Below are 14,136 nucleotides of genomic sequence, written 5' to 3' on the forward strand. Positions count from 1 at the left end.
AGTGCAAAGAAAGGTAGTTGCTCATATAAATACCAACAAATTTGGGGGACCCCGCAAAAATAGGGACTTTTGCTTTATGTCAATATAAAGAAAAATAAATAAAAAGCGAGTAAATAAATAAAAGAAAAAAGAATTAAAAGAAAAAATAATTGTAACACGCAGAGTTATTTGAGAATTGGAGACAACTATGCAAAAGTAGGATTCTTTTCGTTATTGGCTGAATCGACTATACTTAACTCGTTAATTCGAACATCAAATATCTTCCCATTCAAACTTGTTCATTCTTCTTTGCTCATTCCTCACACTTTCACTAAAGATGGATTGGATTGTTCATGGGATTATGGGAGCATGTCTAATAGTACACACTAATGACCGTATCTTCTATAAACGTTTATCACGACACGTAGTTTTATTATATGATACGAGTAAATTAGATGACGTCCGTGCGATACATGTTTGTATTTTTAAAACAAAATATTTTTCATATTTATGTGATAAAATTTGTTCTTTTAATATTTTAATTTTAAAATAAATGGTGAATTTCGTCGTTATATATTTTAATAAAATTGCTAATATCAAAAGATAATATTCCTTATCATACACACTAATGACCGTATCTTGTATTAACGTTTATCACGATACATAGTTTTATTTAATAAATTTATTGGTATAATAAAAATAAATAAAAAAAAAGGCTAATGTATATTTATTTTAATCAAAAAGGGAATATATGATATATCATACATTAACAATTTTATCATTGAGGATTTTGTGAGGTGTAGAATATTTTATTTTTCACATCATATGATACAAAGTGTGTGTGGAGGAATCAAAAACATTTGTGTATGTTTATGTTAGACTAGAGAATACCCTTCTTTATTTTTTTATCAACTCTTTTTAATTAACAATACTCCACTATAAATATAAAATTTTGAACTAGAACTTTTTTTTTTTTTTCTAATCATATACTTGTACTACTTAATATACGGTGTGAGTAGAATATATATAACTAGAGATTCAAGGAGAATACTCACTTTTTTACACACCTTTCAACAATATTATGAGTTAAGAAGTATTTTCTAAAGATTTGTGACCAGAAGAAATTAAAATGAAAATTTAGCAACATTTTCAAGTAAATTATGTATATTTTATACGAAGTGTATCTTTTATTTTGAAAGGAAAAAGGAGTGTGATACTAACTTTTAATATTAAAAAAATTTATTTATAAGTATATTTTATTAATATGACTTTTTTTTTAGTGTAAAGAATAATGTGAGTTAGCTATGAGTCTATGACTTGTGAAAAAGAAATTTTAAAGAATAATGTGAGTTGGAAGTACATATACTGTAAAATGTAATAGATTATACGAAGAAAAAAAAACCTTTTTTATTGATTACTTTAAAATAAGAAGATTGAACAAAATAAGTGGCATATCTCAATATCTATGAAAGAGTAAGGGCTTGTTCACATTTAGTAAGCTGAGTTGAACTGTACTAAATTGAACTGATTGGATCTGAACCGAACTGAACTGAAATTAAGTTGAAGTGAACAAGCTCGAAGTGACATTTAAATTATTAATTAATGGTACCAAACAATGCATGCTTAGCTTTGAATCATCATTATAAAAAAAAAAATAATAAAATAAATAAATAAATGTATATATAATAATTCATTAAAGATGCCTCAAAAAAAATATATAATTAAGAATATAATTCCGCGTCATTTAAATTACTAGCTAAAAACTTGTGTGAACTAACCTGGTTCACAATAATATTATTGTGGACCTACACTAGTGCAAATAAATTTGTATTGAATATAGTGACCCTAACACTAACATAGTGATTATGTGGTCATAATAATAAATTTGTATTATGACCTTTAATATTATTGTAAAGCTGAAGTGTATATATATATAGCCACCAATGTTATGTTTAACATAGTGACCTTAATTTAAACATAGTCACCTTTATTATTCATATTGATCCGTATAAAACACAATCATTTTTTTTTCTAAGAAAAAAAAAACCCTCTTATTATCTTCATACTAACACATGACTTTTATTTTAACATAATAACCTTTATTTTAACATAGCGATTTTTTTCCTTAAATAATATAGTGATCATAATTTCCCTATTATAGTGGTTAACAATAAATTAATGTTAACCGGATCTATTTAAGAATTTGTATAAACTCTAATATACACACCAGTCAATGATACATATACTGATGTCAACTTATCATTACATATAAATTCAATATAATTTGTGGATGTTCTAGAAGGAGCTTAATTAATATTGTACTCCCTCCATTCCTGAAAGTTCGACTCACTTTGTAATTGCGAGATCTCCAATTAACATATTTGATTATGAATATATTCGACTATGTATAAGTGAAAATTATAGAAAGTTGATATTTCAAAATTTTATAATTATAAGGGAAATCTAATAAGATCCCTCATGCTGATTTATTTCTATTGTATAAATCATAACAAGTTGTCAAAGTTATTTTATTTTGACCACATGAATAGTAAGTGAGTTGAACATTCAGGAATGGAGGTAGTATGTAGTTTTAAGTAGCTTTAATTTTGTTGTATAAATCTAAACTATTTTTGGTGATTGAGTTCGCAAAAACTTTTGTATACATCCGATGTATAATAATATCAAGGTAACTTTTGTTGAATTTAGGGTAAATTTTATCCATAAAGCTTAAATAACTTTTATTTATATTAGAATACTTATATATACTGGATAACTTTCATTCATTATAGAGTAACTTTTAATCATTTTAAGGTAACTTTAAAGCGAATGAATAATAATATTTTATTGTACATCCAATTTTTTTTAAATGTTTGTCTTGAGTTCGTCGTTGTACTAGGATTATGTGTGCAGTGTATCTTCTGGATCATAGTTTGATTTGTTACTTTATGTTTTAATGCTTATTCTTCACCTCATCTAATAAACACAATACTTTAATTAGCAAACCTTATTTTATAAACTTAAAAATTTCACAAAATAAAAATTAGTCTATTTTACGATTTTACTGTTAGTTCACCTACTAGCAAAAATTGATGTACAAGAGTTGTCTAATTTAATAGCATGCACTTTATGAAAATTTCAGAAACTTATGTGAAGTGTAAAAAAACTTATATTTAAATTCAAAACTCGGGATCTTCAAAACATATACGAATATATACCCAAGGCCTGTTCTCTTCCGTTTAAGATCAGTTTATTTCAGTTCCTAATTTCCTTCTCTCATAAAATATTCAGTTCAGTTCCTAATTTCCTTCTCTCATAAAATATTCAATTCGGTTCAATTCAGTTCAGTTCAGCTCCAATCAGTTTAGTTCAGCTCAATCCAGTAAATCATAACAGACCCTCAATGCATATATGCTTTCTCTAATTTTGATAGGAAACTGATTTTGATGACACACTAAAAATTGGTTTTAGCAAATCTCTATGCTCACACGACAATGGGTGTGTCAAAATCAATAAACAACCTTTGGGGTGCTAAAATCATTTCACAATAATAAAAAAAATGTTATTCCTACCTTAGAAATTAGAACACATATACATGTCCCTTAAAATGATCTTTATTCCTTCAAGCAGGCCTTATTTTTTTCATTTTATTCCTTAAGTCGATAATCACATGTAGTTCATGAAATGAACTATACTTATTGGAATAAATAGGACATTTTTGTTCATAAAATCTTTCAGTTGGTGTTTTTAAAGATTAATAGTTAAGCTTCTATTTTATTTTTTAATAAAAAAAACATTACTAAAATTTTTAAAGCTAAGGTCTGCTTTAGGGGTGAGCATGGGACGGGTACCCATACCGTTAGTACTAACGGTTCGGGTACTCGATAATCAAAATCACTAAAAGTGATACCCATAACCTGAACCGATAAGTTCGGGTACCCGGACTTCGGTTACCCGGATTTTCGGATCGGTTATCGGGTACCCAATAAGATATCCAATAATGATAATTATACTTAATTATGTAGTTATAATGATATAATTTACAACTAATTAACAACAATACCATATGATCTTGACCAAATTATTAATAATATTACTAATCATTGATATTATAAAAGTGATTATGAAGTAAAGTAAAAGTTTAGATTTATATTAATAGATTAAGTAGGGAAAAAAAGCAAAAAAAAATGCTTATCGGATCGGATCGGGTAACCGTTAATTTTAAAATGATACCCATAACCATACCCGATAACAAATTATCGGAACGGGTACCCAAACCGTTATGGTTATCGGATCGGGTACCCTAATTTTCAGAACGGTTACGGATCGGTTTTTCGGGTTTTCGGTTTTTCGGGTAGTTTTGCTCAGCCCTAGTCTGCTTACCTTTATTTGTTTTTAATTGACAAGCTTTTTTTTTTTTTTAAACAATATCATCAATTCATTAACTTTAATTGACATGGTTATTAGTATATGCTTTCTAGTTTAATAAAAGCATAATCACATGAAATCTTGTTAGATTTATCACAACATTATGCATAAATCTTGTCAACTTTTCTAAATTTTTTCTTATTGAAACAGTTCGTCTTGTGTGTGCTTGGTCATATCGTGTGACCAATTATAAAAGAACAAAGTAAACCCTAGGTCCTGACTATGTAACCCCTGCTATAACACTGATCGAGTAAGGGTCTGTTCTAATTTACTGAATTGAACTGAACTGTTTATGAGATAAGGAAATTGGAAACTAAACTGATCTGAAAAGCTAAAGAGAACAGGTCCTGACTCTATAATACTGACCAAATAACCCCTTTAACACAAACTAAATAGCCCCAATTACACTAACGAAGTAGCCCCTACAGTGGCTGGGCACATCGTGTGACCAGCCACATATAAGAATTTGTGTATTGATACTAGTAGAATTATTACATTGACAAATGTGTTAACGGAAACATAACAGCTACAAAAGAACGGAAAAAACATAACATTATATATATTAATTTTTATAAGCAATCTAAATAACTCTTAACTATTAGCTTGAATTACTTTTTTTAAAAAAAAAATACTAAAATAATTTATTAATAAAAAGTCATACGACATCTATAAAGGAGATTCGACTTTAATTAACAAACAAATAAGAAAACTAGCTTGAACATAAAATAAATTGACATAAAATTTGAATAAATATAGATTTATGACAAAATGACAGCTCTCTAAATTCAACGAAAAAGCAAGTTGCTATGGCTACTCCATGCGAAAAAGCAAGTATATCACTACATGCAACTTACGTAAGTTCGTATATAAAAGTCAGAAATATAATACGAATTAGAAATTTTGTAGTTTATTTTCACTCTAAAATGTCAAAATTCAGCAAATCCAACACCCACTAGTACTACTAAGGGGCTGTTTGGTTTGCAGAGGGGAATCGGAAAGGAATGAAGAAAGGGAATGAAGGAGAAAGGAATGGATTCCCCTGATTTTTCCTTGTTGTTTGGTTTTGTCCAGGAAACGAAATGAGCTGCTCATTGATTCCCTTTGTGACTGTTTGGTTCAAGCGAGGGAATCAAATTTTGAGTTTTTAAATTATTAAAAAATTTTGCTCAAAAATAAAACCTGTTTCTTCATGAAACTTGAACCTGTTTTTTTTTTTTTTAAATACCATCAACCTGTATCGTCGTCTTTTCCTGTAATATGTAATAAAATAAAATAAAATAAAATATCTCCAAATAACATCTTTAAATTATGTAATAGTCTCTCTATTTTATCTCAAATTAAAGTGTTGGTTTTTTAATTTACCTTGAAATATTTCCACCTTTCATCGTCGCAATCCTCTTGTATTGGAGTTGGTTTCTTAAGAAGAATAGTATGTAACTTTAAGATTGCTAACAAACAAGCATGAAATTGTCTACTAATAGTTTCACCACTTCTATAAAAATGTGCACCAATCATTCTATTTTTCTTATGGTGAGCTAATGTGTATAAGAAGCCCGCAACCATCTCTTCCAAACAAGTGTTTCTTGTTTCATTTAATCCACCAATATCTCTAACCATTTCTAAAAGTACACCAAATGTGTATCGATTTATACGAAGATAGTTCCTACACAAAGTGTCACTTTCTCTTATCATTCTATTCAAGTTGTGCAATCTCCTTCTCCTTCTAGTTTTTTTATCTAGCTTAAGATAATGGGAATTGTATATAGTTTTTCTCATTGAGTAACACATCAAATGTAGCAATACAACACAATTAATCATAGTAATTATGAACCGAATAAAGTCCCAATTTCTCTTCCTTTTCAAAGAAGTAACAATTCGAGCCATTTTCTGTACAAAAGAACATCAACAACAACATGTCATTGACTAGTTTACATATCATTTATACTCAAGATATATACAATTCTCAAGCTAAACAAACATATACATATACATCAAATTCTTGTTTTATTTATTATTTTTTTTTACTAGTTGGGAATTACAAAGACTTCATAGTGTCACAGGCACCAACATTATCATCCAACAAACAACATCAAATTACCATACATTCAAGGAGAAAAAACAAATAAAAAATTCAACAAATTGCAGTGTATTGTAATTCCCAACCAAAAAAAATAAAAAAAATGTCAGTAAACCTTCTACACGCAGCACCAACAACAAAATCCCCAACAATCACTAATTCACTATGAAGGTGGTTGATAAGGTGAAGCATCTCTCAATAATTAGTAATAAAGTATACATTACCCAACAATTCATGAATAAATAAAAAAAAAAGACATGATTAAGGTAGATCTAGAACGAAAACATGAATATTACGGTCGCCGGAGATCATACCTTGCCGGAATTGCTCGGATGTGGTCGCCGGTGAACAATCTCGAGTGGTCGTCGTGGTGGCCGGAGTTCCAGTGGAGGGTGATGGCTGCTAGGGATTTTAGGGTAAGAGAGGAGAGAGAGTGTGATGGGTAATGAGGAGGGGAATGGGAATGCAAAAGTCTTGGGGGGGGGGGAATGAGTGTGAAAGATATTTGGGTAAATCCAAAAATAAAAAAGGGTAAAGGGAATGATAGATGATGACAAACAAACAACAACAAAGGGAATGGGGCCTGTCCATTCCCTTTCCCTTTGATGATACCCCCCAACCAAACGGCTCATAACTATTGAAAAAATTCATTACCATAAACTTGTTTCAATTTGCCAAGTAGAAAAATATAATAATTGCACCGTATCATCTATCTATCTATTTCATGGAATTGTTATATGAATGTAAACATTCTCAAGAAATTCTAATCATTAAGGTACACCCCTCACTATAGAGAGAGAGAGAGAAAAAAAAAAAAAAAATTAGAATATGTTTTCAATCAGATTGTCTTTTCGAGTGACCCAATTACTCAACCTAATCATCATATCAGCCAATTTTGTATTTCCATGGGTATATTCCTTTTGTTTTATTGAATTATATATGCATACATAACTCTCTATTTCAATTTAAAATCTTTAGTTAGTTTTCTTTGGAAGAAAATCGATAATTAATATCTTCATGTCTTATACTTCCTCCGTTTCTTTTTAGTTGACACGTTTCTTTAGTCACATTTGTCAATGCATAAATTCAATCATTAATATCTTTAATTACCGATAAAAAAAATTATAAAAAGTTGATATTGAAAATATACATTATGACTAATCTAACAAGATCCCACCTGACTATATTTTCTTCATTTGTAAATCACAAAATATGGTCAAAGAGAGGTGTATGAATAGTGCTAAAGTCAAAACGTATCAACTAATAAAAAACGGAGGTAGTATTTCATTAGTGAGCCACGCGCTCACGCATAATATATACGAAGTATATCACTATTGCTCTTGTTTGTTGATTTCGCATATGATAAAACATAGTCAATTTCAAAATTACAAAATTACATAGTAAATTTCAAAATTACATTGTTTCCCAAAACAAAACCAAAAAAAAAAAAAAAAAAAAAAATTCAAAATTACATTAAATAATAGAGTACTTTGTATATCTCAATTATATATCTTGCGCAATAAGGACATGCATGCATCATAATTTTTAAAAGGAAAAAGACCAAGCTAAGCAAGATTATATTCAGCAAGAAGATTTAATTTGACCACTTAATTATGCATTCCTCCTTATTATTTAATTTGCTAAGCTTTTCACACAAATTATTCTCTAAAGCATAAAAAAAAATGTGTACTTATATAGTATATAATTCATGCACCTCGTATCATCTAGGCATAAACTTAAACATGCATGAAAATCATGATAAAATAAATAATTAATTCCAAATGAATGATTAATTATACGTACTATAAAGTATACATGCGATGCTGCGAAAGACTCAATAAACTGAAATCTTTTGATTTTTATAAACCAATCAAAGGTATTGGTGGGCCTGATTATCTTGCATGGTTGCATGAGAAAGTAGAAATGAAGTTTGGAGATGCATTAGCAAATGCATCTCAAACAGAACGGGGGTATATGGAAAACGGAGTAGGACCCACTGTCAGTGTAAAGTGGAACAAAAGGCAAAAAAAAAGGAAAAGCTTGTATACGGGTATATGGTATAATACAACAATGTAATACTAAATTTCTTTTTACTTTATACTAAATTTCTGTTCTTTTTTTTGTTTTTTACTTTTCACTACCCATTTTCTTGGTTTTACCATTTTTACTCCATTTTTTTTTTGCTTGAGAGGAGGTAAGTTCAGAGAGGGCGCGCAAGACTCCATGGTCGAAAATGGCAAGGAAGATGCTAGTGATGGAGGATCCCGTTTCAATAGACCGTACGGAGGACGGTGATGAGCTTTTCGGTGGTGGTAGAGGACGCATTTTTGGTGACGATGTCGACAACAACGCTACCATTGAAGACCAAGTGGAGGACGATAGAGCCGATGAGGATGAATTGGAGTTAGCTTTAGACGCATTGCTGAAGGAGGTAATTGTTATCCCATTAAATTCATATTTTTAGGGTTTGTTGATAATTTAATTGATAATTTTTGAAAAACCTAAATTATATCAACATTAACATTATTAAGAGGAACAGGGGAGTGACCATTATTAAGAGGAACAGGGGACCGAGGGAGTAGATAATTTAATTTAAGCACGAATAAATGACAATTGTTTACATGGATCAATTAATTGTGCTTGAATCAATTAAAATGAGGACTTGGATCAATCAATTAGCTTTCTGAAACCCAATTATACGAGTGCTTTGAAGTGTTTGCATAATCATATATTATTAGAAAAAACTCCATTCTCTAATATTAGAAAAAACAATGACAGTAAGTATGTAATATATTTGATTGATTACTTTGTAATATATCTGATATATACTTTGTAATATATCTGATATATAGTTGAGTTATTTATTAGTTTGTATTTGTTCCATATATTTGATTTTTATTGGATTCAATGCTTTAAGTATGTAGCTGTTTTCTGTTTTAAGTATGTAATATGTGCAGCAAGGATTAATCTCATTATCCATCGATGTTTGGTGTTAATGTATAGATTATTGATTTGGTGGAATAGGTAAATGTTGGAGAGGAGTCATACAAGACTCCTACGAAAGGGAAGAGTACAGTGGCCATTAGTTTTGAGATTGAGGAGATTGCAAATGTAGAGGTTTCTCTTCCCCCTCCTAATGTTGGAATGGTATTTGATAGTTGGAAAAAAATAGATGAATACTTTCGGAATTACGGGAAGCAAGAAGGTTTTGGGGTGGTTCGATCAAGTGGAACCTTTGTAGGTAAAGGTGTTAATGCCAAGGAGAAGAAGAGTGTCACATGGACATGTGAGTGTTTTGGTATGCCCGGTAGGAAGAGCAAGAAAACCGGACCCGCCTTTGTCTCGGATTCACAAATAAGTGAGGAACTTCTTGTTAAAAGGAAGAGTAAAAAAGTTCAATGCCCGGTCAAATTATATGCAAAGGTGAACGAGGGTGGTGATTGGGTAATTGATAAAGTGGAGCTAGAGCATAAAGGTCACGCACCTACACCGGGCAAGTCCAAGAACATCACCAAGTTTAGGAAGAAATTCCTGATGGACAACCCGCATATACTTCAACAAGTGTTTAATGATCGGAAGGCGGGTGTTCCGGTTGCAAAGATATACAATTGTATGGCCCGGCAACGAAATGGGAGGGAAGAGATGCAATTCACCCAAAAAGATTTGCATGATGAAGTAGCGAAGCAAAGGAGAATTATTTTTGAAGAAGGAGATGCGAAGGCAATGTTTGCCTACTTGAAGAGGATGACGGATGACAATGAGAATTTTTTTTACACTCATCGAGTCGATGAGTCTAATAGGCTCCAAGATGTTTTATGGGTTGATGCTAGGAGCCGGGCCGCATATGAGGAGTTTGGAGATGTTGTATGTTTTGATTCGACGTACTTGACCAACGAATATAAGCTTCCCTTTTGTAATTTTGTGGGTGTGAATCATCACGGCCAAACCATTTTGTTTGGGTGCGCTTTAGTTTCCCGCGAGACCGCGGAAACTTTTGAGTGGGTGTTTTCTAATTGGTTGCGGTGTATGGGTGAAAAGCGACCAATTAGTATTCTAACGGATCAAGATCCGGCAATGAAGAAAGCTTTGAAGGTGACTATGAAAGGAACCACTCATCGATGGTGCATTTGGCACATAACCTCAAAATTTGGTAAGAAGCTCGGGAAGCATCCCGATTACACCCAACTTCATGATGATCTTGAGAATGTAATATATGACAGCCTTGATGTTGAAGAGTTTGAGGCTAATTGGCCCGAAGTTATGAAGAAACATGATGTTGAAGGAGATGAATGGCTTGAAGGTGTGTGTCCTTTTATTTCTTTTATGCATTAGTGTGTGTCCTTTCTGTCCTTTATGCATTAGTATGTTAAAGTATAATCACTTTTAATGAAGTATTGAGTGGTATGAAGTATTGAGTGCTAATTGAAAGTTTGTTACAAAAATAGACAATATCATTTTCATTTCCCTAGTTATATCATCTTAACTTCTGGTCAGTTTCATGTTGTTAATGTACAGGGTCTGAGCACTTGCCTCTTAAATTTTTTTTTTTTTTTATTTTTTATTTGCCAAATGTAAGACCATATTGTGTTTCTTTGTGTTTGTTTGTGAAATAAAATATTAGTTGTAAGGGTAGTAATTTGCTGTGTGGAATTAGTCTTTGTTACTCACTTCAACTTATGAATGATATATTGTTGTTGCTAAAGGGTTGTATAAGGAACGTCATATGTGGGTTCCCGCTTTTTTGAAGCATTTGTTTTGGGCTGGGATGAAAACAACTCAACGGGTTGAGAGTATTCACCGATTTTTTGATGGTTATTTGAGTATGCATACGTTACTGTCTGAGTTTGTTGAGAGGTATTGTGATGCTTTGGAGGTTAGATGCCTTAGTGAGAAAAGGGCGGATGACAACAATGACAGATTTTTGCGTCAGACATACTCTGATTTTCCACTACTTGAATACTACTAACAACCATAAACACTAGTTAAATAATCAAACCCCACTACTTGAATACTACTAACAACCATAAACCCCACTAATTCACTTCTTAAGATACACCAAGAACAGCACAATGGCTGCTGTTATGCCGACCTTGACACACAAGGTAATGATTTTTTCTAACTCTTCCATCCTTTGCCATAGCATACGAAAGCCAGCCGCATTCGTCGTTCGGACGAGGTCCTCTTCCTTCGCCCACTGCCAATAGTTGCAAGCTCTACACTTGTAGTAAGGCCTACGTGGATTGGCTTCGGAAAGTGATATCCGGAATTCCGCTATTGATTGACCACCACAATTACAGTTCTTTGCCGCCACCCATGATATTCCGGTTTCGGAGTTGTTAAAGTTGGTTCCCCTTGCTTGGGAAGACCTTCCAGTTGTACTTATAGACATACTTTCACCTTGTTGAGAGTAAGATGTTTTGGATATCTTATTTTGTAAGGTTGCAGCCTATTTATAGGAACAACGATGGCGGTAAAATGTTGGGTGAAAATTTTCATTTTCCCGCTTTGAATTGCCATGACTTGGGCCCATTATTTTACTTTACTTTGGACGGCTCCAATTCCACAATGTGTCATTTTGATCCTCTGTAAAAAGGTTATGTATCATTGACACCAAATGTTTCCAAAATAATCAAGTCAATGGTACTTTATGTATGACCAGTGGCTGTTATTGTAGTTCTAGTTGTACGTTAGTTGGGTGCAATTATGTGTTACAAAGATTGTGTTACTATAAATAGGCATAACCTATATTATCTTCCTCTATTACCTAAAACTAATAAAATAACCTCAACTGAAGATCTACAGTACAAAGGGTTTTAGCTTTAACAATGCTAGTGCAATTATCAAATTGGATTATAATACTAATCTTTGTAAATCGTTATTTTAAATCACTGTACTGTTACTAGGTTAAAGTGTACGGTTACTTATTTAGTAAGTATTGCAAATTACGTTTGTATTGGGTGACACGCGACCCGTGTACCGACTACCGGTCATTCCTCATACATCCCATGATATTTCCAGTTTGTATAAGATGGGGGGAAGTTAATTTGTTACAATTTCCTAGGAAGTTCCAGTTCATGGAAGATCAATTTCCCAATCTTACTTGGTTTTTGGTCCTCCAATATGATTCGATGCCATAATAGTTATTTTAATCATAGGTTCAAAGTCATAACTTGATTAATATCAGTGCTATTGATTACTCGTATTTGGCTTTTTGAATTCACTTTTGTTTTCTTTTACGTCAAACTCAAATTTGGATTCAACGTTCAGTCCTCATACATTTTGAGGTCATTGCTATAATTTGAATACATTATTATATTGCCAAACTCAAATGGTTTGGTTTAGGCTCTTCGCTAAACGCATACACATGTGTAGTGGTACCCTAGGGTATGCGAATGGTACCCTATGAAGGGATTGCCAAACTGAAGTGGTACATTTCTTTCAGTGTGATCTTCCTTATTGTCAATCGTACCTTTCAGCCTATCAGTGGAAGTAATCACTACTTCAGTTATAACCATTTCTGTCCAGTTGTACCCTAGTTTAGTCAGTGGTACCCTACCAGTTCATTAAGGTCATAACCATAAAAGAGAATTTGATTTTTTTATAAGATGAAGTTCTATACCACAACTAAACATCTATGGTTTTCAAATTATTTTCCTTGTTGTTTTTCAAATTATTTTCGTTGTTTCTCTTGTCACAATAAGATTGAAGTGTTTACTACTATTACAAATGACATTAAACATGCTTTGAGATTCCATTCATCTGTTTGTTGTGATAAAATACACTAGCTCAAATTCAATCAAATGTGCTAATATGTTGTTATGTAAAACTCCAACTTATGAGTTGCTAAGTTTAGAATTCACATATTCAGCATTGTTTCTCAATTGACATAACAATCACTTCATTGTATTTCAATACATTCCATGGTACGTTGAGTAATCCAAAAAGCTTTGGTTAGATGAGTAGATCCACTGGTACCCTATAGTATATGAGTGGTACCCTACACTGTATGAGTGGTACCCTAGAGTATGTAAATGGTACCCTTAACGAAGGGTTTGGCATCTACAAATTTTATTAGTGGTGCATTCCATTTAGTGCTAGAATTGTAATTGTAAATCGTATCTTCCAACATATTAGTGGAACAAAACGTTTTTTTTCTTGCGAATGTATTAAAACTTAAAGAGAGTGGTACCCTGAACTGTCTTAGTTGAACCCTTTGATATGTTGGTCGAACCAACCGAATAAGTTCGTACAATTGTCAACTCTTATTACAAACGGGATTTTTGCTTTGGAAATTGGTGTATCTTTCATTTTGTCTTTTCCTCTACCTCTCTTTAAGTTGTGTGTTGTCCCATCGAAGTACTCCTATGTCAGTCATAGGTTGTCCTATGTCAGTAGGTTGTTTTAAGTCAAAGATTTTTTTTTTGATTTGAAGAGTTTTAGTATGTATTAAATTCCATTTTTATTTTCTTTTACTTGGAATTTAATATTATAGGAGTATATAAAGGTTATGTCAAAAGTTTCTTTTCTTTCCATTTATCATTTATCCTAAGCCAAGCAATATTTTAAAAAGACCTTATTTTGCTTTCAAAAAAATATGGCAGATCAAAGTCCAGCATCCACCCAACAACCCACCCGCCTCCGTAGCATTGGCGGTT

General features: G+C 31.9%; 1 protein-coding gene across 1 annotated transcript; it reads left to right on the top strand.

Annotated features, from left to right (window-relative positions):
* Positions 1-8,714: 8,714 nt before the first annotated feature.
* LOC145589027 (protein FAR1-RELATED SEQUENCE 5-like) lies at positions 8,715-11,447 on the top strand. The gene is made up of 3 exons (XM_081645602.1): positions 8,715-8,912; positions 9,506-10,781; positions 11,185-11,447. The coding sequence occupies exons 1-3, from the start codon at positions 8,715-8,717 to the stop codon at positions 11,445-11,447; spliced, it is 1,737 nt and encodes a 578-aa protein (XP_081501728.1).
* Positions 11,448-14,136: the final 2,689 nt, after the last annotated feature.

Source organism: Chenopodium album, chromosome 17 (assembly GCF_948465745.1).
Source record: "Chenopodium album chromosome 17, dcCheAlbu1.1, whole genome shotgun sequence".
In the NCBI taxonomy this organism is placed as follows: Eukaryota; Viridiplantae; Streptophyta; class Magnoliopsida; order Caryophyllales; family Amaranthaceae; genus Chenopodium; species Chenopodium album.